The 23272-nt window shown below is 52.6% G+C and overlaps 9 protein-coding genes across 9 annotated transcripts; 3 read left to right on the top strand and 6 right to left on the bottom strand.

Annotated features, from left to right (window-relative positions):
- Positions 1-105: 105 nt before the first annotated feature.
- N7458_000385 (holocytochrome c synthase CYC3) lies at positions 106-1220 on the bottom strand (the record flags this gene model as incomplete). Its single annotated transcript, XM_056903779.1, has 3 exons — positions 106-367; positions 421-1088; positions 1143-1220. 3 exons carry the CDS (start codon positions 1218-1220, stop codon positions 106-108), a joined length of 1008 nt encoding a protein of 335 aa, XP_056771546.1.
- A 431-nt stretch (positions 1221-1651) lies between these two features.
- On the bottom strand, positions 1652-3950 carry N7458_000384 (uncharacterized protein; the record flags this gene model as incomplete). Its single annotated transcript, XM_056903778.1, has 5 exons — positions 1652-2420; positions 2475-2599; positions 2658-3001; positions 3057-3554; positions 3896-3950. The coding sequence occupies 5 exons, from the start codon at positions 3948-3950 to the stop codon at positions 1652-1654; spliced, it is 1791 nt and encodes a 596-aa protein (XP_056771545.1).
- Positions 3951-4477: 527 nt separating this feature from the next.
- On the bottom strand, positions 4478-5428 carry N7458_000383 (ubiquitin-conjugating enzyme E2; the record flags this gene model as incomplete). Its single annotated transcript, XM_056903777.1, has 3 exons — positions 4478-5201; positions 5259-5338; positions 5402-5428. The coding sequence occupies 3 exons, from the start codon at positions 5426-5428 to the stop codon at positions 4478-4480; spliced, it is 831 nt and encodes a 276-aa protein (XP_056771544.1).
- A 220-nt stretch (positions 5429-5648) lies between these two features.
- On the top strand, positions 5649-7466 carry sam50 (SAM complex subunit SAM50; the record flags this gene model as incomplete). The annotated part of the gene is made up of 4 exons (XM_056903776.1): positions 5649-5726; positions 5791-5907; positions 6009-6195; positions 6259-7466. 4 exons carry the CDS (start codon positions 5649-5651, stop codon positions 7464-7466), a joined length of 1590 nt encoding a protein of 529 aa, XP_056771543.1.
- A 347-nt stretch (positions 7467-7813) lies between these two features.
- Positions 7814-8970, top strand: N7458_000381 (transporter YIP1; the record flags this gene model as incomplete). Its single annotated transcript, XM_056903775.1, has 2 exons — positions 7814-8167; positions 8368-8970. 2 exons carry the CDS (start codon positions 7814-7816, stop codon positions 8968-8970), a joined length of 957 nt encoding a protein of 318 aa, XP_056771542.1.
- A 454-nt stretch (positions 8971-9424) lies between these two features.
- On the bottom strand, positions 9425-11791 carry N7458_000380 (putative ubiquitin fusion degradation protein (Ufd1); the record flags this gene model as incomplete). Its single annotated transcript, XM_056903774.1, has 1 exon — positions 9425-11791. The coding sequence occupies one exon, from the start codon at positions 11789-11791 to the stop codon at positions 9425-9427; it is 2367 nt and encodes a 788-aa protein (XP_056771541.1).
- Positions 11792-12615: 824 nt separating this feature from the next.
- Positions 12616-14559, bottom strand: N7458_000379 (uncharacterized protein; the record flags this gene model as incomplete). The annotated part of the gene is made up of 4 exons (XM_056903773.1): positions 12616-12666; positions 12737-12829; positions 12884-12931; positions 12988-14559. 4 exons carry the CDS (start codon positions 14557-14559, stop codon positions 12616-12618), a joined length of 1764 nt encoding a protein of 587 aa, XP_056771540.1.
- A 3107-nt stretch (positions 14560-17666) lies between these two features.
- N7458_000378 (proteasome regulatory particle base subunit RPT6) lies at positions 17667-19014 on the bottom strand (the record flags this gene model as incomplete). The annotated part of the gene is made up of 3 exons (XM_056903772.1): positions 17667-17925; positions 18025-18700; positions 18780-19014. 3 exons carry the CDS (start codon positions 19012-19014, stop codon positions 17667-17669), a joined length of 1170 nt encoding a protein of 389 aa, XP_056771539.1.
- Positions 19015-19610: 596 nt separating this feature from the next.
- Positions 19611-23266, top strand: N7458_000377 (calcium/hydrogen antiporter; the record flags this gene model as incomplete). The annotated part of the gene is made up of 5 exons (XM_056903771.1): positions 19611-19758; positions 19834-21689; positions 21757-22713; positions 22790-22953; positions 23014-23266. The coding sequence occupies 5 exons, from the start codon at positions 19611-19613 to the stop codon at positions 23264-23266; spliced, it is 3378 nt and encodes a 1125-aa protein (XP_056771538.1).
- Between the last annotated feature and the right edge of the window lie 6 nt (positions 23267-23272).

Genomic DNA, 23272 nt, shown 5'->3' with positions numbered 1-23272 from the left:
TATCGAAGGTGAAGAGAACAACCCGAAGAACGCCTATGCCATGTCTATACAATTTACAAAGGGGGAGTGGAGAAACATCGAGCTTCAAGGCCGACTTGGAGATGTTTAGTGGTGACCGTGGCCGTGGCCAGGTTCGCGGACAGCACCGCCACTGGCTTTCCACCACACATCACCACCCCATCTCATCAGACGCTCGACGGCAGCGGTGGGCGAGTCAAGAGCGGGACGAATGTCAAGGTAGAAGACGGGCTCGCCGTTCGGCTCGGGATCGCCGGAGTAGTAGTCGATCACGTAACGAACCTCCTTAGGACCCGAAGGAGTTTGACGCTGGACGAACCAGTCGTGGCGGTCGAAGGGTGGAGGAGTTCTGTTGTAAAGTTAGCGAATGCTTGCCAAAGGCCCAGTGTAGCCAGTACATACTCAAATTTGGTGGGATACACCCATCCAAGAGCCTGGAAGATGCGAGCCTTGGGAGTCAACTCCTTAGGTCGGCCCTGAAATCTGATCAGACGAGGCTCAGTCGCCTGGTCCACATTGCCTGTCAACTCGTCCTTCATCAACTGCCAGTTCAGATTCTCTTCACCCCGACGGCATCGCTCCCAACCGGCCCCAAGACCCTTTGCGAACGTGCGTTCCCATCCAATAATCTCATTCCAAGCACCCTCATTCAGGAAGTTGTGAACAGCAACCATCGACTCCACCGCATCCTGGGGAGTGTCTGTGTATCCTTTGCGCAGCATCGCGTTGTACATTTGCTGCGCAGAAGGGTATTCCCAGTTACCCTCCGAGTCACCCCGGGGAATCGTTGACTTCTCACGGTCAACGGAGAGGTCGACGGTCTGCTGGGGTGCGCGCTCCTGGGAGATCGAGGAGAACATGTAGTTCAACGGGTTCAGCTTGGACAGGGTGGACTGTTGGGGTGCGGCGGGCGCTGCCAGAGGTTGCGCATTGGAGGATTTAGGGGCAGCGTAGAAGGGCGAGTCCTTGGCCTTGGACATTGGGCAGTTGCTAGGAGGCTCGGCAGTCTGAGGTGCCGCAGTGGGTGCAACAGCTGATGCCGAAGCCGACTCGTGCATCGGACATCCGGGCTGTCGATAAGGGTCAGTTTGCGAAACAATCATTCTCTTTTCAGAGGCTCATACAGGAATAGGAGCGCCAGGTGTTGTTGGGTGTGGCGGTACAGGCGCCTTTGACTGTGTATCGGCCCAGAACCAGCCCATTTTGAATTAGACGTTCAAATTTTGAAAAAGTCAGACGTGTACAGGATAAAATCGCCCTTCGCGATAAAAGATCGGGGAGAAAATCGCGGAGATGACATAATGGTCACGTGATCTCTATCGGCTTCCCGATGCCGAAGTATAGCCATCTCACGGTTGACTGTAACAACGCAGATTATTAGTCTCACATCACTCTTTCTTCTATCTTGTTTAACATTTAGCAGCTCCCGACTCTCTTCAATGTAAAGATCTGAAAATTATCCCAAAATTGCAAAGAAACCATCTAGATCTTGAATTCCTTTTACCCTTGAAGTAGACGAAGAAAGAGCTCAAGTCTTAATTCAGTCCACCCACTATAAATACAGTTACATTTGACCGTTGGAGTTGTACATTGTTTGGCAAGAGATTGGTATAGCACATCTAGCGCCTAGCTTTCATGATTCGTCCGCCGAGACCACGTATCCAGTCATCGCCTCATTCCATACAGACCTCCATTCCATGCCATGGAGAGCTGGAAGATAAAAGTAATCCGACATGATCCTTGAGACTTGGTCCCAGGATTTCCATTCACAAATAATTACAACGCGGGCCAGTCGTTCCACGAACCAGGGTCTCTCGGGTCGGCCGGCCGATCCTTGTGCCCCCACAAACAAGGCCCAAGCAAATAATCCGAAGTTTTCCTTGGGCATGGTGAGAAGAAGGGAGAGTTCGCAGTTGTTCACGGCAGCGACGATGTGGTTTGTGAGTGCCCGGCCGAGACCTGACGATGGAGGAGAGACGATCAAGAAGTTGTTTAGGAAGCCGATTGTAGCCACTCGTGTGACTGCTTCGAGAGGATGACTGTCTATAGTGGGCGGGGAAGTGCTTGTGGTGTCCTGACTTTCAGGATAGATATAACTCAGGAGCTGATGTTCTGCTTCGCAGTTCAGCACTCGGAAAAAGTGGTTATCAGCCTGGTGGATTGTTTCGGGTTTCGTTTGCACAGTAATGCTGTAGTAAATGATATCGCGTATCACGTGTAAGATGCGGATGAGTGGAGAGCTTAGCAACATGTTAGAGAAGAACCCAGACCCAAGTTGATGGGCTGGGGAAGTAGCTGGAGGTTGGATGCGCTGCTGGATATCTGGGGGCACGGGCTGCGCATCCCAGGTGAGGGGAAAAACTGGCCTGACCAGTAGTCCAGAAGCCGCTTTCACATCGGTACTGGAGCAAGCTGTTAGCCAAGCTTCATCAGAAGAGCGTGGTTCAGGCACATACGTGATAATTGCAGACAACATCGAAGCAGAACGAATGCTTTCATCCGTTATACCGCCACGCAGCTCAACCATACGTTTAAGACCAGTCAGATGGATACGAGCTTCATCAAATAGACCAGCAATTAACTGCACAGGGTTAGCATCAACCCAATGTCAAGTTCAAGCATCGTAGGCAGGAACGCACCGAGCCTGTGAGCAGGTTCACGATCGTATCGAATGCCTCATTACTCAATGCCCGGTTAGGATCTCGCATCTTGGCGTTCATCTCTCGAATGGATTTTGCTTTCATAATACAGAAATCCGGGTCATTGACAATCGTGCTTGACTGAGCAGAGCTTGATGCATCAGAGCGGTCAACAGACAGTATGGCCCGATGTGCCGCGCACATGGTCATCAGACCGAAAAAGCTTCCAGGGTCTGAAAATGAGGATCGAACCATCAATTCCACTTCCCGGGATTCTTGGCCATTGAGCTCACTGGGGAATGTCATTGGTACAAAGACAGATTTCCCTTGTGAGGTCTTGTTAGCTTTGAACGGATCAAATCGAAGGTAATGAATATTACAAGCCCGGCTCATACTTACAGTAGTAAACCAAATGTGCAACCATAGAAGGTAGCTCACTAGTCCCCGGGAGTGAACAAAAGGGATCAAAGAACCACGAGTTTGGTAGTGATCTTGGGTTGGGGCTCAATTGAGGCGACAATGGATAACCAGCACTCCATCTCGCGGGTCGACCTCGCCGAGATTTAGAATGAACATAACCACTGCCGGTCTCGGTGTCGATTGCGGATGAGGAGGCCGATGAAGGAGAAGCCGATCTCAAGACTAGTCTTTGCTCCTTGGGCTCTTCACCTGTCATGAACTTTGAATTCGTGGCCGCTGATTGACCCCCGTTGTCGCGCTTAGAGGTTCGTTTCAGGCCAGCCAGCCTCTCTCGACGGCGCACATCGCGCATGACATGGGAGCGGATGGCCTTGCGAGCACTGGCATCTTTGATCCGCTTGGACGTCAAGTCATCGTCGTGATCAATGAAGGTGAACGATGGACGATCCAGCGGCGCAGCGGGTTTCGAAGTTTTATCTGGATTCGAGATTTAGTACATGAGCTTGAATCAATAGTTCACCACTGGTAATTATTCTTGTTGGATCTGCCAGGGGCCATTGGACATCAGACATCATCTACCCAGCAAGGACTAGATGATGATGAGGCCCTCGCAAGGCAAATCCGGAGGAGGATAAACGAATTCGCCACCGTACAGCGGACGAAGCTCAAGCAAGCTCCAAGCCACCGAAGGTTCCTCTATACGAGCATCACCGCGGACCAGGCGCATCAAGCACAGATCGTTAGTGTCGAGGACGCCCAAGCCCAAGGAAATAGTGGTGGGTCTAGCTCGGACAATGCATGAAGTAGTGAGCACAAACCTGAATGGGAAGGCCGAGAACCCGCCGCAAAGCTGTAAGGCTGCAGCTGATCCATCGTGGGCCCGAAGGCCAGGGGTCGGTAAAAAAGTTCGCAGCTTAAGATAGATCAAGCAGACTAGCAAACCGACAAGACCATTCACAAACCAATGAAGAAGAGAAGTGTGGGGGAAGGCGGATTTAGAAGGGAAAAAAGGAGTAGTTACGATGACAATAATTGCGGGGGGGGGGGAGGGGACGAGCGCCAGCCCGATTGAGCGTCTCGTCCACCGGGCAGATCCGGTGATGTCCGGTGTAACGACCAGTTCTTCTTGGGAGGAGCGCGAAACTCGTGGAGAATTAAATAGTTTACTTGAGGTAGCAGGAATGGGTACAAATTGAATATTCAGGACAAAGGCGCCGTTGCATGCAGCCAAAATCAAGCAAGTCGTACCCCCCAAAATATCTCTAATGCGCCACGGGATGCTGTCAAAATAAAAGCAAAGAAGAAATACAGTAATCGCTAACGACAAGGCCGAAGAGAAATCAAAAGCAAAATACAGTAAAAGATGTCTAGTGACCAGCCCAGCATCCTCAGCTCAACTCTCATCCTTGTACGTCACTGACCAGTCGAGACAGCAGCGCATAACCGAACAGTACGGCCAATCCGATCCACAGTCGGTTTCGTCGAGCCCAACTCTGTCCGGCTTCCCGAGCCACATGTCCCCCTTCCATCACGGCCCCGATCCCGGGGGCACTGCCATTAGGTCGGCGACGGAGGGCACTGGTCTCTGGAGAGCACTTGGTAGGTGCGTTGGGGTCCGGGAGGATCTGGCCGGTGCTGGTATCGATGCGATGCTCCTTCATCCAGGCCCAGTTCTCCTGGTCTAACTCTGGCCATTCGGTGCGGAACTTCAGGCCACCATCTCCCGCCTTGACATTATTGATTCCCTTGGTCGTCTTCGTCACACCGGGGGTGGCGCTGGAATGCGAGCCGCCACCGGTCGAGTTCCACCATCGAGATCGCGCGGCGAGCACTCGGCGCTCGCTCTCGGAGGCGCTGACACTGCCCGTGGTCATCTCTTCACTGGTCATGAATGATAGTAATCCGATCAGGATTGTCGAGACCTCCCATGCGGGGTTAAAGGACTTTGGGTGGAAGTCGCTAATGCTCAAGCACAGTCGCGTCGACGGTTGGAAACGCCCACTCGGAGTGTGCATTCGAATGGCAGGAGGCGCAAACGGGTACTCGGGAGGGAACATCAGGGTACCCCAGTATTGTCCATTCTCGTATGGGGTGCCAGGGGGTCCGGTCAAGACATAGTGCCACCTAGGCAGACGTCAGTATCGAGAAACTGGAGAAAATAAACAGCGCGAATGAACTGACTCTAGAATATTTGTCTCAGATGGATGGGCAATAATAAAAGGGGGTGGATTCTTTTGAATGTTTTGGTACTCGCGAGTGAGCTGTATAGACCGTCAGAAGGTTGCGACATTTGCCTACACAGGAAGTCACGTCCGGCCACTTACCCGCTTGAAAGCTGCCTTTGTCGCCATTTTCGAGGATTGTGATCCTGGATTTTCGATTTGCGAGAACAATAAATTCAAAGAAAATGAAAATCGTGGCAGAGAAATACTGACCGCACGCAAAACCGACCGATGAGTGTTGAGAGTGTTGGAGAGTCGAGGGTCGGGAGTCGGGGGATGCGCAAGATGTCGCCGTTACGCCGCACTGGTCCTGAAGGTCACGTGCAGCTCCGTTTTCCCACGCGATCAAATGCTCCCAGAAACCACAGGTTCTGGCCATTGCAGCCGTCACAATGTCCTCCTCCTCCTCTCTGCCGACGATGAAGACGTATGAAACCCTTCAATACAGCTTATGTGTTGTCCCTGTCTCGCCGTACTAACCATTGCGGCAGATCTTCGAGCGCCTGCAGCAGCGCAAGGATCCGAAGGTGTTGGAAGAGCAGCAGCAGGCTGTGAACGAGCGTACGCAAGCTATTCTCCAGAAGGCCCAAGCTCGTCTTTCAGAACTGGTATGAGTATCTCTATTTCTAGTCTCAGCACCAATCGCATAACAATTATGCTGGCGTGAACGAATTTCGGAGCTTTCGGCTAACCATAACTTCGTTATCAGCTTGATCAAAACTCGACCTTGCCATGCGCGATCTCGTCCGTTCAGGTGCTGAATGCTCCTCATACCCGACGTGGTTTCCTTGAGAAAGTCGTCAGCCCCCTCCTCAGCGAGAACAAGGACCGACCCTATACCCTGTCCGAGGCATTGCGGGAGATTTCGGCAACGGCAGACAAGCTGGGACGATTTGGTTCGTGAGCCAGGCACGATACGGAGGATATTGTTGCTTTGATATATCTAACTTGGGATATAGACCTGTTCCAACAGCCAATCGCAGTTCACCTGGATGAGTCGAGCAAGGATCCCTCCGGACTGCGGAACATCGATGTTCTTCTGGCAACCCGGGAGAAGTCCCGGGTGCTTTTGAAGACCGGCACTGATCTTGGAAACGCCGAGGGTTCGGCCTACGGTAACCTCTTGTGGCGCAATGTGTTTGGTGGTGCCGAGACCCTCAACTTGAATGCGTCATTGGGCACACGCACGCGGTCCGCTTACCAGGCGGCTTTCGAGACCCCGATCCTGTGTGACCCCGACTTCCGCCTGGAGGTAGGTGGTATCGCCAGTTCCACTCAGAAGTCCTGGTCAAGTCATGAGGAGGTGCTTAAGGGCGGTTGGAGTAAGCTCCGCTGGCTGTCGCAATCAGGACACCGCCACGAACTGGGCTACAATGGGTTCTGGAGGCAAACCACTGGTCTGGCGGAGAACGCCTCTCCTACTGTTCGCGCGGATGCAGGTGACAACGTGAAGAGCAGCATATTCCACAGCTGGATCAATGACCAGCGTGATAATGCCATGCTTCCTTCTCGCGGCTACTACGCTAAGATCTTCAACGAGGTAGCTGGCTGGGGCCCGTTGAAGGGTGATGTCTCTTTCTGGAAGTCAGAGATCGAGACCCAAGGCGCCCTCCCCATCCCGATTCCTGGAATTAAGGGCGATAGCGGGATCAGCCTCACCACCGGCTTCCGTGCTGGTCTTCTGTTCCCCCTGGGCTTGGACTCTGATCCACGCCCCCAGCTCTCCCGCATCAATGACCGCTTCTTCCTCGGTGGGCCTACCGATGTTCGCGGATTCCGTCTGTGCGGGCTTGGCCCTCGTGAGGGCGTCGATGCTCTCGGTGGTGACGTGTACGCTGCCGGTAGCGCCAACTTGCTCTTCCCCCTCCCCCGCGTAGGCGCTGACAAGCCCCTGCGCTTGCAACTCTTCATGAACGGCGGCCGCCTGTTGCCCCTTCGCACGTCCCAGAAGGCTGCACCTACCACCAACGGTGAGGTGCAGGATGCCGTGATCTCAACCGTCAAGGACCTGCAAACTGGCCTTCCTAGCATCGCTGCCGGCGTGGGTATCGTATATGCCCACCCAGTAGCGCGTTTCGAGCTCAACTTCTCTCTGCCGTTGGTTTTGCGGAAGGGCGAGGAGGGCCGCAAGGGCCTGCAGTTGGGAATTGGCATCAACTTCCTGTAGAAACACATTTCTTTTATTAGACCTTAGCGGCGTCAAATTATACCTTATTTCTCAGTTTACATCAAAAGCCATACACTGTGTCTACAACATCTACTAGTTATGGATTCTGCTCAGATATTTCCCTCAATAATAATGTTTAGCCTCGTATACTTCACTCGCGCGGGTCCGCCTGGAGGTGCGGGGCTGACTCAGCAGGCATCAGGGCAACCGCCAGCTGGCTGGAGCATCTCAAGCTCTCCCAGCTTTCCCATTGCCAACATCAAACCCCCCGCGCCAGTCCCTTTCACTCTCCTACACTCATTGAAGAGCAAACACATCAGCCTTGACTCCTCGCCAATCTAGCCGCAATGGCTCAGTACTACTCCAATCAACAGCAGCAGCCGGGCTACGCGCCCCAAGCCAACGCACAGAATCTCCAGTTCTTCCCCTCGTCCTACTCCTCAGTTTCCGGCCACACAACTCCCTCACAAGCCTCCTATGGTGCTGGTTTTGGCGGCGCATCGAATCCCTCTGCCCAAGCTTATCCGGTGGGCGCCGCCTATGGAGGCTTCGGGTCTCCCGCGGCAGGTGTGAGTGGGAGGATGGGGGAACAGGGTGGTTTGCGCACGGGTTGGTTGGCTGCATTTGGGACGGAGGGTTATGATGGTGAACCGCCATTGTTGGAGGAGTTGGGTGTGAACTTTGGGCATATTCGGACAAAGGTTAGTTGAATTGCGGCGAAGCCTTTGGTTTCAAGGAGAGAGTGGAGGGAGTTGCAATGCGCCAGGGACCTACAAGAAGTACATACCTCGATTGGCTTCTTACTTGGACATTCCCATGCGGCATGATCAGCTCCCCTTCGATCTGAACCTTACTCGATCAATCGTGGCATTACAAGATATCAAAACTAACTCCCACCCAGACCCTAACAGTCCTCAACCCCTTCGCCTCAATCGACAACCACCTCATGGACGACAGCGACCTCTACGGCGCCCTCCTCTACATCGTCCTCTACGGCACATTCCTCCTCCTCTCCGGCAAAGTCTTCTACGGCTACATCTACGGCGTCGCTGTCTTCGGCACCGTCGCCCTCCACCTTATCCTCAGTCTGATGTCCCCCGTTCTGGACGCAGCAGCACCCCCCAACGCCGGCGATCCCGCAAACTACAACCCCCACCACAAGCCCTCGCTGTCCGGTGCCTCCGCTGCTGGCCATTTCTCTGCTACTTTGACTTTCCCCCGCTCCGCGAGCGTGCTGGGTTATTGCTTCTTGCCGCTTGTCTTGACTGCGTTGATCGGTATCCTGATTCCGATGGATACCTTGTTCGGGTACCTTTTGACTACTGCGGCGGTGGGCTGGTGCACGTATAGCTCGTCGGGTATGTTTTGTGCCGTGGCACGTATGAGTGGTATGCGTGGTTTGGTAGCGTACCCATTGGCGCTGTTCTATGTTGTGTTTGGTATTATGGGCATCTTCTCGTCTCGGGGGACGGGCTCGCTAGCTGCGAAGACGGGTGCTGCGTAAAGCAGTACCGTGGCAGTGTCTTGCAAAAGCGTGGTGTTCTTTCTTTTTCTTTCCTTTTCGAATTCCCCCATGCCTTTTAGTTTTGCTCGTGGGGGTATGGCGAAATACACGGATGGGTTGGGGCTAGACGGGGGGTTGTGTAGGGAATTTACTTGTTCCCTGCGAAGTTTGGCAGGGGCCTTTTCTGCTTGCATTTAATCATGAATATTACGAGACTAGCACCATGTGTTATATATATCATTATGCATTTCATCTTCATTAGAACTCGTCAGCGCTTCTTCTATTCAAATTCCCCAACTCCTGTAATGTATCCAGTTCACATCCTTGTATAATGCAACGCAATTATGATCCAGATCAGATGAGACAAAACCCGGAAGTATAGCTTGGATAATTTACCAAGCAGACAAGATAAAAGAAGATCTTCATCTATTAACAACCCACGACTGCACCAATATCAAGTCGCAGTCTCCCCCCTAGCTGGCGCCCATTTGCCCAGCCATTCTCTGGTCTTCTCCAAATCGCCACCAGCAGCCTCTGCGCCAGCCACACACCACGCCAACTCATACGCTTTCCCCACCCCAGCCACGCCCTCGGCAGCAATCATCTCCGCCAAATTCCGACGATGCTGGCCTGTCTCATCCGTACAGAAAAAGAAAGGCGCGGTATTAGCCACGTCCGGGTTGACAATAACGGGCTCGACGAGCGGGCGTATCACTTTCGTGATATCGGCCACGCTCATCGCTGCCACGGTCCCAGTTGTCGTCTTCTGCTTGCCGGTCTTGCAGAATCCGTTCTGACACCAGGGTTTCCCGCAGCCCGTCATTAATTGCGAGAGGTAGCGGCGTTCGATTCGGCGGCGGAGCGCTTTGCCTTCTGGATCGTATGTGTCGACGTATAGAGGTCCGAAGCAGATATTGCATAGACCGAGGGATTTGTTTCCCGTGCTGGTGAGTGTGCGGCCGCAGTTCTGGTTTAGACAGATACGTGGTGGTGGTCGGGATACGCGTTCTAGATCGTGGTGCCGGAGGTGGGTGTTCATGTCTCGGAGGCGGATGATTTTGCTGCAGAGGTGGCATTCTGTTGTTCGACCGCCGTCGACTAGTTCGTGGGGTGTTAGGCCTGAGAGCATTACTTCCGGATCGTGGAGGTCGGGATCGGAGTCGCCTTTTTGGGGCACGAGGAGATGGCAGAATTGGCAGAGGATTAGTTTTCCGGGGCACTCGGTTGTTCGGTGCTGTGCGAGGTTGGGGAGGCCTTCGACTTGAGCTGGACAGTCTGGGCAGGTGTATGGTTTGTGATATATTGAGTCGTGACTTTGTTTGCTTGCGGCGTCGTTGCCGTGCAAGGAGTCGTGTGGGCAGTGCCAGTGGTTTTCCCATTCGGCGGAGCGTTTTTGGAAGACATTGCCACATTGCGGGCAGAGTATATTATTTCGTAGACAAAAGTTCTCGTGGAGGACGAGTGTTCGCTCTGGGACCCATTGTTGACAATTCTTGCACTGCACATCGCCTGGTGCATGAGGCTCCTCGGTGGCTCCATTATCTACCGTCTCATCTGCGGTGTCCACAGCATTTGATGTTATCCGTAGATTATACTTGAGAGGCAGTTGCCTTTGTGCTGATGTTGAGGACTCGACGTTAGAGTCAGGGGCACTGGCATATGCAGAGATGTAGATAGCTTCCGCCCCCTCGAGAGCGACGTTCGTTGGCCGAATCTTAAACCTCTTCGGAGACTGCGAGGAAAAGTCTCCCCAAACATGCATATCTGTCCGAGGCCGACCTTGTTGACGCGAACCAAGAGGACTTGCGAAAAGAAAGACATTCGGTTCATCCGTCGTAAGCTCAATCTCAAGCTCATCCTCCCGGTTCCACTCGCGAAGCTCGTAATCCACATATTCGCCAGCTAGCACTTGAGCAGCCACCTCCTCTCCAATACCCAGCTCACCCCCTACCGAGCTGCCACTCGTCGTGCCGGGAGCTCGCGCTGTCCGTTCCAGCCGCTTTTTGAGTGTCTCTCGGGCCTGTTCTTCAGACAGCGCCACAATATCCACCTCCAGATCGGTGTCCACAACGCAAATTCCGTCACCTTCGGGGAACACCTTGTCCAGCAAGAACCGGAAGGACTCGTTGCGTGTCCCAGGTACAGTCAAGATTTCACCCGTCGTCAACGTCGTAAAGTTATCTCGCAAGTGTCGCTCGAGCAGTGCTTTCCAGTCCTCAGGGTCATATCCGGCCTCGAGCGGGCGTAGTCGTACATACGTGCCCTTTGGCAATTGCTTCGCATGTACGGTGACGACAGCCGGTTCGGCTCGTGCTCGTGCTGGTTGTCCCTCCACGTCGTCCCCGTCTCCTTCCATTGACACGTCCTGCGCATTATCACCATTGGAATTGACATGTCCCTGAACAGCGCTCTCGAGCTGATCGTCCGATATCCCAAGCGACTCGCGCAAAATAGCACTCAGAGCGACCTCATTCTCGGCGGCCGAGAACTCGCGAATCCCCGCGTACACGAACCGATTATTCTGCGGGTTCACGATACGGAATGTCAACGGGTGGGGCAGTTGTTGCTGGCGCTCTTCGATCTGCTGGCGCGCTCGCGACTCGGCGGCGAACGTATGTGGGTTGAACGGGTCAAAGGTAGACGTGTGCACGCGAGCGTTGTTCGGCGCAGTCGAGACGGGTTGAAGCGGTGCGGCGGCGAGGAGCTGTTCCAGTGCGGACTGTGGTAGAGTGATCTTATCGCCTGGTAGGCGGGGCGCGTGCTGGGGAGCAGTCACGGCTAGTTGGGCGGACCAGTTTAGTGTGAGAGTATTGTCCGCCATGGTGGAGGGGTGTAATGAGAGAAGGGTGGCATTTGGGGGGGAGAGAGCAGAAGAGCTTGAAAGTATTTGAAGATTATAAACGTGGAGCGGCGCGGGAAGCTCGCGGGATGTTCTGGAAGAGTCTCCCCGCGCCCCCACTATAATTAGTGATCGACTGCTCCGTACATACGGAGAACATATGGGCGACATGGTATCTTAGTACTATATATCTTTTTATAGATTATCGTATATATATGTATTGAATACTATATCTCTTTTAGATTAGCTAGTAAGTTTAGTTCTTTATACATTAGAGAATATAGATTCTTAGCAAGTATATTAGCTAATTACTTCTTAGTTAAGATATATTATATATTCCTGTTTTAGCTTTATTTAATCTCTTATATTGTACTATTATATATCTATATATTTAGTTCGTTTATAAAATTTAGGATTCTCGAATTGCCAGCGCTGGTCTTCAATGAGCTTCCATGATTGATGTTGGTCGTGTATCGTCCGTCGTACCCGAGAAGCTATATGCCTGATATCATCTAAACCCCTAAATCGCCAAAGAAAAGGATAGTAGGAAAAATAACGAGGACGGGAAGTCTTTAAGTCATAGCAACAGAGGGGAGGTTTCGAGACCGCATAATGGGACGCTAAACTCTTTTGTGTAATTCACCGTCACCGGATTATACGGAGTATTGTATGGAGTACAGGACTCAAATGATTTAGAGTCAATAAAAAAGGAAATGTACATGCTAGGTGAGATACCCGGCTTATAAATCCCATGGAATTATATCTTATTTGTTCAGCGCACCAAAATCAATGCCGCCCTTCCTGGTTTAATGGAAACTCCGCATTCGGTGGCGAGAGCTGGTGTTGCACCAGTCGCACTAAGTTGATGTGTTAGCTCTCACCGTATCAAAAGATTAGACACTAGGTTTTTTTGCATTCTAGACGTACCATCGTCGCCGAGCATCCCTCGTTATGCTCGATACAGTAATCGCCACCGCAGCTCCGGCAGGTGTGTTGGGTGTTCCGCTTGCATGAACCACACTAGACAGATGTTATCATCTTGACTCTTTCTTATACTGTTTTCGGAATACTCACAGTCGGGCCACACTCCCAGCAATCTTTGCTCACACCTCGCTCGGGTCTCTGTAAGAAAAGTTAGTAACAGCTTAAAATTGGGAATCAAGATCTTCATCACATACCTCTTGCTCAACCTGAGCCGGTGCGGTCCCGTGGGGACGGTGACCCGGTGGTCGAATCGCAGTCTGATGTGGCGTGAGGCTGGCCTGGACGTGTCGCGGGTGTGGCAGACAGTTTGAGCAGAACCACTTGTTACACCGGTGGCACCAGCGATCCGTCAAGCAGTCTGTACACCGCGCGATCAGGACGGGATGCTCACCAGGGATAAGCTCCGGCCGCTTGGCTGCAGCAACACTGGACACATGCAAAGGCACGGGACTCAGCATTGGGAACTGGGTGTCTGGCGACTGGCCCCAGATTGACGGCCCCTCGGGCGAACTATGGCATCCATCACACCCGCGTGGGCCCAGGGCTACGGAGGCGATGGCGGGGCCAAGTAAGCGGCCCTCGGGGGCGGGGTTCTCATCATCTGCGTTGGAGTAGAGGTTGACATCATGGCGTGGTCCGCGGCATAACACTGCGTCGAAAGCAATGATGCCCTCACATTTCTGGATGGTTTGTGCCCAGCCTTCGTCCAGGCTGCGCTTGAACACTTTACCTGAAGGGGTATACCATTCGTTTCGCTGGTATCGTCGAGCCACTGTGGCTTCTGTCTCCTCTTCTTCGTTGTCTGAAGAGCTGTTTGACGGGCTCTGGCTGGAACTTCGTGAGCTGCTCATCCGGGACCCCCACCAGTCACGGTATCGACGTCGCACTGCAGTGCGCGGTGGGCTATGCATTGGGGAGAAATGATAGATTCCCTTCACTTTCGGGGTTCCCTCTGGGCGAGTGGGACGAACGGCATGTTGAATGACTTGGATCAGCTTGCGCTCATTGAGGTGCTGGCACTCGCGAATAGATAGGATGTTGACATTGAATCGATCGGTCAGGATAATGTCCGCAATCAGGTCGGCTGGGACCGAAAGACCGTCCAGGACCAGTGTGCGTACATCTTGTAGGATAGACCGCTTCTCAAGGCTACCAAAGATGCGCCGCAATGGAGCAGAGTATATCTCATCCTCCGTCTGCATGTCATCCTCTTTGGCCGATTTGTTGGATAGCTGCGCACCTCGGCAGCGGGTCAAGTCCAAATGCCTGAACACATAGGGAGTGCCCGTAATCATATTATAGAGGAGTCGCGAGGTTGAAGCCAGGGCCATCAGCGAGGGTGCACCCAGGTACGGTGACATATGATCGAGGATCAGACTGTTGGTGAGCATGTCCTCTAGCGGTGCTCGTCGTTTGGGTGTAGGCTTGGGTTGCGGAATGGGCTCTGCAGGTGCAATCTGCTCCACCGGGAGTTCTCGTACGACAGGCTCGAGGCCCAATTCCTTCGCGGTCAATCGTCGGGAGCCATAGAAATCTGGGGCGCGACTGATTAGATTCTGGCGATAAGCGGCCATGGCGCCGACGGCGACCTCATCGCCGATGCGCAAGAGTGGCGCATGAGGATGGATTTCCTGGAGGGCCGCGCGAGCCTTGACCAGCTCGGACTCGAGCAGGTGAATGGTCGATTGAAGAAGGGCGGGCATGGTGTCGGAGTTGGGAGTGGGATGAATCGCGGAGACCAAAGAAACCCAAAGATCGTCGGACATAGTCCGGTCCTTTATAGTTCAGACTTCAGAAGGGTTTGACGACGAACAAAGGGTGGATCCACAAGCACCATGGGGGGTGGGGGGGGGGGGAAGAAATAAAAAAAGAAATCGGACAAGGAGCAGAAGTCAGGACGGATAAAATGGTAAAATGATAAAATGGCGGTTGAAATTGACCGGATCGGATCACCGTTTGAGTCAGAAGGACGAATGCGCGGAGAGATTCCAGTCCTCCGTCCAGATGGGGGATGGCAATTGTATGGAGAAACGGGGGACCAGACCAATAAAGCTCCAGTGGAGACGGAAACTGAGATCCGGGGTGGAGTAGTCCAAAAGGGAGAGGGAGGGGGGAAGTTTAGAAATTGGATTATTCAATTGAGTAATGATAAGACGTGCCCGAATGGGAACGGACAGGAGTATAGAAGGTGAGTAGTAATCTGGCAATGTAACCGGGTACAGGCTGGCGGAACAGTCGGTCAAAGTGGTCGGTGGGAAGTCTAAAAAAGACAGTTCGGGAGGCCCGAATGCAGCAAGTCCGGGGGTCTCGGGTGGGTTCTTATACTTCAATGTACAGTATGGACTCTGTACGGAGGAGATGATTGATGAGCCTGGATTATTATGGTCAGACAGACGGAAGAAAAAGAAAAGAATAAAAAACAGAAAGAGTCCAATTAAACAAGGGAGTGGGCCCATCAAGATCGTGGCAGGTTCAAGAGATTCTCCTGTCTCCATACTGTACAATCAGAAAGGGAACAAGTCCTCGGTACCTAGAAAGACTTGGCGGCGGGTCCAAAGGGGTCCTTGGCTCAAGGCTATTGTCTCTACCTACAAAGTATACCCAAGTCATGCTACTTATTAAGCTACAAATACGCTAACTACCAACTCTACACACTTCATACCCTCCAAAAGTTATACTTTGAGTGTATACTATGATAAATCTCTACTTAATACCCCTATCACCACGATCCCACGATACCTAAGCTAATTCCTCAAATCTACCACAGAGTGCTGTACATCCTCTCTTCCTTTCTTTTTTTCTTTTTCTTGCGCCTGTCAATCGGTCCCCACTGATCCGCCAGTCACGCGGACATCCTTCTGGGCCGCGTCAGTGCAACCGATCCACTTGCTTCTTTTTCTTCTCGAATTGATTATTCTTTTGGCTTATCATCACTGCAGTAAGTAGTGCGAGATACCCTTCCAGTAGTGGCGAGGGACCAGGGGTCCGCTGTCGTGGTCCAATGGCTTTGGCGCGTGGGGGGAGAAGAACCCTTTCCTTTCGACTGCCCATATGTATGTACATCCTGTACTGAGGCCTGGCCCATACCTATATACATATTGTGATGCAGTCTATCCTCTAATTGATGCAGTTTCACTAGGTATATCCTTATCTGGAATCTCTGCCGCCATCAGGAATGCCCCGTCTATGAGATCATGTACTTAGGTACTGCCCACTATACCGATTGAGACTCGTCTCCTTTCCAAAGCACGTTATACCTGATGGATTATCCTGAATTGTGCAACCTCCAACCCCCTACCCCTTAGAAACACACTCACAGGCCCAAGAATCTTGGATCCTTGGCAATGGATGCTCACCATGCTGTGAAGACTGCAGTTATCTCGCCAAGACAATAGCTGGTCATCCTAAGATGCACATTGCACTGCCGCCGACGCTGGGGAGATCTTCGCCAAGCAAATGATGGCATTTTACGCGGTCGATCATCTTGGGGAGAGATCATCGTTTTCTATTTTTTGATTGCTATGGTGGTGACGATGATGATAAGCAACTGATAATTATAATGTTCTGTACTATTGCCCTGGTAGTATAGTTTAGCTTATAGTTCCACGCCAAGGACCTCGGGCCAAGTGTACTACTACTCCTACCTAAAGTACTCCCTTATATTTCTATAGAGTGTTCGAAAGAATGAAGATATCTCCGCCATCCGCCCATCCCACATGAATTAGCAATAAAAAAACCAACACGGACGATTATATCCCCGTGCTGACTCCCGTTCCCCCAATCCCAGTATGCATTGCACCATCGCTCCTCAAATCCAAGTTAACCGATCCAACTTAGCCGAGTGGCTAAGACGGAAGGGAAGGGATGACAAGCCAAGCCAATTGGGGCCCAGCCCGACTCTGGACATGTTCAAGTCCCCCCCCCCCTCTAACGCGAAGGTGGGCTGCGCAGGGTTACCGGTGGCTTACACTTTGCGTCCATCGAATGCCCGCTCAAACAAGATCTCCCGCCCCTAGTCCCACTTTAGCCGCCCGGTGAGCGATGTTTCCTGTCGGAGGCTTGAAGGCAAATTGTGGAGGGGACGGTCAACGGGCATCTATCCTCCGGGGAAATTATGCAGCTGATGGCCGGAAAAATTGTCATGAGTATGACCATGGCTGTGGTTTATGAGTAATGATATTTAGTAACTTAACAAGTTAGTTATACATGGCACGATGATACTGTACTGCTAGTGGTAGGACTAACGGTTGGCGAGTGCTACTGTAGCTGTTACTGGTAGGTCCAGTACTCCGTACCTACTTACAGCATTATTCATTACAGATCTCGCCCAGTTGAGTAGTTCCAAGCGTCCCAACGGTCAATCTACTAACATGATTCCCAATTAGAGCACGGCACGATGCGTTCCGTTGCCCGTGCCAAGGTATACAGTGGTAGTTCAAAAGTCTGAATCTAGAGACCAAGAAAAAGGACCATTTAATACGCTTCAACTATATGTCTTTAACAGATCTTTCTGAATGTCTTTTGAACCGTCTTTCTAGATAACCAGGACACTATTCATCAACTTGGCTTTCAAAGTATGGCTGATGAGATGATTTTGAACTTTCCTGGTTGTTGCAAACTTATAGAACCCCACGCTATACCACCCTCTATCTCCTCTCTACACTCCATCCTGACCGTTTCATGCCAACACACGCCGTAACACCACTATGCAATGCATTTCAAATTCGGACGGAAATGATAGGATTAAAAACTAGTGGTACAGGTCGTCGATCACCCCCTTTCAAGGTCGGGGTCTTCCCCAGGATGAACGCTGCACGCCCTCGCTTGGCGCTTGGGAGAGGTTGCAGTTTCTCACCCATGAAACAGTCCTGGTTTACTTCCACAACTTCGACACCGCAACCTCCTTATCATCGTGCTTGTTGAGAATCTTGGCGGTCGCCAGGTCAAAGTCCTCCTGCGTAACATGCACTCTCCGCTCGCGCAAGGCGTACATGCCGGCCTCTGTGCAGACTCCCTTCAGCTCCGCACCAGAGCACCCGTTCATCTTCTCCGCAATCTTGCTCAGGTTGATTCCGCGCGTCAGGTTCATCGACCGCGAGTGGATTCGTAGAATATCGGCACGGGCTTCGATACTGCAAGTAGAAAGGAAAGGGAAATGTGTTAGTATACGTATAACACGGCACGTGAAGACTAAGACTTCAAAGCCAGAGGGAGCTTGGACAGCCACTCACGATGGGGGAGGGAACTCGATCTTCCGGTCAATCCGCCCTGGGCGGAGCAAGGCCGGGTCCAGAATGTCCAGTCGATTCGTGGCCATAATAATCTTGATGTCCTTGGTGGGCTCGAAGCCATCCAGCTGGTTCAGCAGTTCCAGCATGGTCCGTTGCACCTCCGAGTCACCACCGCCCGCCGAGTCTATCCGGCTAGAGCCAATGCTATCAATCTCGTCCATGAAGATGATACTGGGAGCGTGCTCTCGGGCCATGACGAACAACTCTCGCACCATGCGGCTACCCTCACCAATGTACTTCTGCACCAGCTCCGATCCACTGACACGAATGAAACGACAGTCCGTGTGATGAGCCACGGCACGAGCCAGCAGCGTCTTACCGGTACCGGGAGGGCCGTACAACAGGACACCCTTCGGTTGTGCGATACCCAAAGACTCAAACAGCTCTGGGTGCTTCAGACCCAGCTCAATCACTTCCTTGATTTCCTTGATCTGCTGGTCCAATCCACCGATCATATCATATGTACTGTCCGGAACCTTCTCCACCATCATCAGGGATACGAGCGGGTCGACTGAGGATGGCAGCATCTTTTCCAACTTGTAGGAATCTGAGAGCAGGGCCACGCGCTTGCCGACAGTGAGCTTGGCAATGTCCACGCCGTCTGCGATATCAACCACTGTAGATAGAGGAAAAGAGCCTTTGTTAGAAATACGTCCGATCGTCCGAAACTAAGCGAGTGAATCATAATCCCTTACCATATTTTCCTTCTGGGTGTACCTTCACCAGCACCTTTTTCGTACTCATCACCTTCACCACCTCGCCGACGTACGAGCCGGGTTGTTGGAGCAGACCGAGCTCCTCCCGTAGCAGGCGCACTCGCGAGTTGTAGTCATTGCGCTGTGCCTCTAGACGTCGAAGAACTGCCTGGCCCTGGATAATCTCGAGCTTCATGCTCTCGATCTTATTCCGATAGTAGTTGTCCAGCGCCATGGCGGATAGAGGGATGACGCTATCGGGCAAGCGAAGTCAAAGGGGAATGCCGTGGACGAGTCGAAAGAATGAATCCGGTGTACAGAGCCTCCACAGTTTGGCCCAGACAGAAGTATAGGAGCCTGAAGATACGCAACAGGAACGGGTGGTGAGGAGCGATGACGATGTTTGGGATGAGATCTGGAGCTGGACAGCTTGAAGCTGCGGGCAGTGGCCGAACGCCAGCTAGGATGACTAAAGCTACAGGCCTTAGAATTTAGGCTTCCATAACAGACAAACTGTACAAACAGAGCACCCCAGGCAGCCCGGCAGCTCCCCACTGTGGATGAGTCAGCATCTCCGTGATTGGCACAACCGTCGAATGGTCATCTGGAAGCTCTCCACGCGGCCGTGCTACTCTGATCGTCTTTTGTACGCTTCTCAGCTGAGGAGAAAGCAGATGATCCAAGTATCCGGGGTTATCTCTTTTCTTGGTTCCCTGTTGAACCCCGCAATGTGAAGTGGGAGTTGCCAAGAGCCCCCTTTGCCTTGATTTAAATCCTCCCCCTCTCTGCGAGCTTGGACGGTCGGCCGTTTTTTGGTGTTTTAGACCGTCGATGGATCATCCAAGAAACTTGACGGGCGATAAGAGGGACCCCGACCAGCCTGAGCCCTCTCGAGTATCGGGTATACCAGGCAGCGACTACGCCTCTGCATCATCCATACCTCCCATGCGATCAACGGCGTCGGTTCGGAGAGGCTACGGTAGGCTTGACGATTTCGTGTAACCCCAAGCAAAAAAGGAACGTTTTGTGCTGACCTGGGTCTGGGGGAAATCAGGAACCCTGGATGCGCAATCCGTCGACTCGGCATCCGAGATACGCAACGATGAGCCCACTCAGGAGGATAGTTCGAGCCGCGCGTTTACCTCCTCATCTATGGTCCCTGATCGGCCTCGAAAGCCCTCGGTCACCCGTCGCATGTCGTCGAAACGACAAGTGCCCCACAAGGGCCAGGGATTCTCGACCGACGATGATGTCAAAGAAGTAGAGGAGGACTTTGCCCTACATAAGGCTTCGTCCACCCAGCAGCTGTCTCCGAGGCTTCGTCCCATGCGGGTTCAGGGCTCCACGTTACGCCGTCATGTTAGCGCCCGTCTCAGCCCATTGGCTAGAGGTGAATCAGACAACCTGAGTGAGGATGATACCATATTGCCAAAACCCAACTTCGACCTACCCGACGATGCCCCGTCGATAAGGCAGTCTGATGGCGGTAGTGATATTGACAGTGGGGATGAATCTCATGTGGCCGATGAGGATGACGAGGAGACTAGTGATGCTGAGAGCTTTACGCTCAAGGACCGCCAGCAAGCGATCAACGAGACCCATCCCTTCGGTATCAGGATCTGGAAGCCCGCCCTGTACAAGAAGAGCCGCTCGGTTGAGAAGACTGCCGAGGGCGATATCCACTCATCTCCCGGGGGTCGCGTCAGTCCCATGCTCTTTTTGACAAACCTTCTATGGTCAGTGCTCTTTGGGTGGTGGTTGGCTCTAGCGGCCTTGCTGGCTGCGATCGCATGCTTTTTCTGTGCTTTCTCTTCTAGCGCTGTCGCGTATGGAAGGGTTTTCGCTGGGCTCTCGCGCTACTTGCTCTACCCCTTTGGCTCCTTTGTTCTCCTCAGAACAGATGATAATTATGCCGAGGAAGACGAAGGAGAAGGCCGCAGTATCAGCGAATATGAACAATGGCAGAACGGTGACTTGGAGCATGGCCGACTTTTCTTCGGACCTCGCAGAGATCGATCTCTTGTCGGACGGCGGCGCAACAGCGTGGATTCTGCTGGCGAGCAGGACAGCCTCCTCGGCCGGCCCCAGCGTGGACAAGGCGAGGACTTACAATTCAGCCCCTCCAAACGCCGCCTCTTCGGTCGTGGTGAATGGACTCTCGGTCGAGTTGTGTTCTTTGTATTCTTTTACTTCTTGGTGGGACCCTTGATGCTCATAGTCTCCCTGGTCTGCTGGCTGCTTGTCTTCTGGATCCCAATGGGCCGAGTCACTACCATCTTGGTGAGCCACCTGCGACGCCATCCTCTAGCCTTGTCATTCCACTCCGATACCTCTTATTCCCGACTTGCCACGGGTTCTTCATCTTCATCCATCCTTCTGTGCACGTATCGCGCGGCAGGGACGAGATACTGGAAATACACCATTGACGGCACCAACATCTTCTTTATCAATTTGCTAGCTCTCGTCGCTTTCGTCATTTTCGACTACTTCGTGCTGGACACCTTCCTGGGAATTGAGTCCTGGCTGACTCACCCCGGACTGATCTTTACTCTCTCCCTATTCTCCATCATCCCGCTAGCCTACTTCATCGGCCAGGCTGTGGCATCCATCTCAGCCCAGTCGTCAATGGGCCTGGGTGCCGCGATTAATGCCTTCTTCTCCACCATCGTAGAAGTGTATCTCTACTGTGTCGCCCTGACTGAAGGCAAGGCCCAGCTTGTGGAAGGGAGTATCATTGGCAGTATCTTCGCGGGTATTCTGTTCTTGCCCGGGTTGTCCATGTGCTTCGGTGCTATCAAGCGCAAGACGCAGCGATTTAATGTGAAGTCCGCCGGTGTGACCTCGACCATGCTGTTGTTTGCGGTCATCGCAGCCTTTGGTCCTACTCTTTTCTACCAGGTATATGGCAGTGTAAGTTTCTCGCCCAGCATTGGCATTGCCCTCCAATTTTGTGATCAAAAGCTAACCCATCCAATAGCATGAGCTGAACTGCCATTCATGCGTTCGCGAGTTTGACCCAGAGAGCCGAGACTGCCGTCGTTGCTACTTTTCCCAGAGTGCAGCTGTTCATGATACATTCTTTGAAAAGGCAGTCCAGCCATATGCATGGTTTTGCGCCGTGTTCCTATTCCTGTCATACGTCATCGGTCTCTGGTTTACCCTGCGTACTCACGCCGCCTTGATTTGGGCTACTGAGAACGAGGAGAAGGAGAAGAAGGCCGCCCAGCCGATTTCTGATTCGTTTACTTTCGAGCCTAGGCACCTACTCTTCCCGCCTGGTGGTCCCGAGGCATCGGGCGCGATCTCTAGCCACAAAGACTCCATTCGCGAGTCGCAACTCTACAAGCGCATCCTTGGTCAATCACTGAGACAGGTTGGCTTGGAAGATACTAGTGGCGCCAATTGGGATCAGGTGGAAAGTGGCTCTCCATCGGATAAAAAGGCTGGCATTCCTCATCTGGTTCCTCCGCGTTCTGGCGGAGATGGAAGTTCCAATGTGCCAAAGGCTATCCACGGCCTTTCTGGAGAGGAAAACGAGCGACTCGTGCGTCAAGTCACCGAAGTGGCGGCCACTGCGGCTGCAGTAGCTGCTCGCGATGCAGCTCGTAGTCGCAAGTACTCGGCCCAACAAGGCAATTCCTCCACACGCCAAGCTTATCGTACCCAGGCAGACCAGGCAAAGACTCATCCTCCCGGTGAGGATAACGAAGACATCGGTATTGTTGCGGAACCTGCCCACAGCGGCGGTCACGATGCTCCGAACTGGAGCAAGGCGAAAAGTTCCATCATTTTGTTGGGTGCTACTTTCCTCTACGCTATTATTGCTGAGATTTTGGTCAATACGGTGGATGTCGTATTGGAGAGTGTGGACATTGATGAAAAGTTCCTTGGTATTACGCTGTTTGCCCTGGTGCCGAACACTACCGAGTTCCTGGTATGAGAATTCCCTGCTCTAATAGTTTCAACATTTCGTACCAAATTCGAGGGGTTGATCGCTAACATTCTCGCAGAACGCCATCTCATTCGCCATGAACGGAAATATCGCTTTGTCTATGGAGATTGGTTCTGCTTACGCACTTCAAGTCTGCCTATTGCAGGTGCCGGCCGTGGTCCTCTTCAGTGCCCTCTATACTCAATCCATCGACCCCGCCGAGCTCGTCAGCCACTCCTTCAAGTAAAACTTCTCCTCTCAAGCCCTCTCAATCATCGAAACCCGATCTAACTTTCTCGATAGTCTAATCTTCCCTCAGTGGGACATGATCACCGTCATCCTTTGCGTCTTCCTGCTATCCTACGTCTACGGCGAAGGCAAGAGCAACTACTTCAAAGGATCCGTCCTTGTCCTGACCTACCTGGTCGTCGTGCTCGGTTTCTACCTCTCGGGCTACAGCAACATGTACACTCTGGGCGTGGATCGCTTCGACACGCTCGCCCTAGGCGAAAAGTTCTACACTGTCGGCCGCTCCCGAGCTGGCGCGGCGTACTAAATTGAA

Source organism: Penicillium daleae (genome assembly GCF_028827525.1).
Source record: "Penicillium daleae strain IBT 16125 chromosome Unknown utg000001l_segment0_segment0, whole genome shotgun sequence".
Taxonomy (NCBI): domain Eukaryota; kingdom Fungi; phylum Ascomycota; class Eurotiomycetes; order Eurotiales; family Aspergillaceae; genus Penicillium; species Penicillium daleae.
Note: the sequence above shows the minus strand (reverse complement) of the source record. Positions and strands in the feature narration are given on the sequence as shown.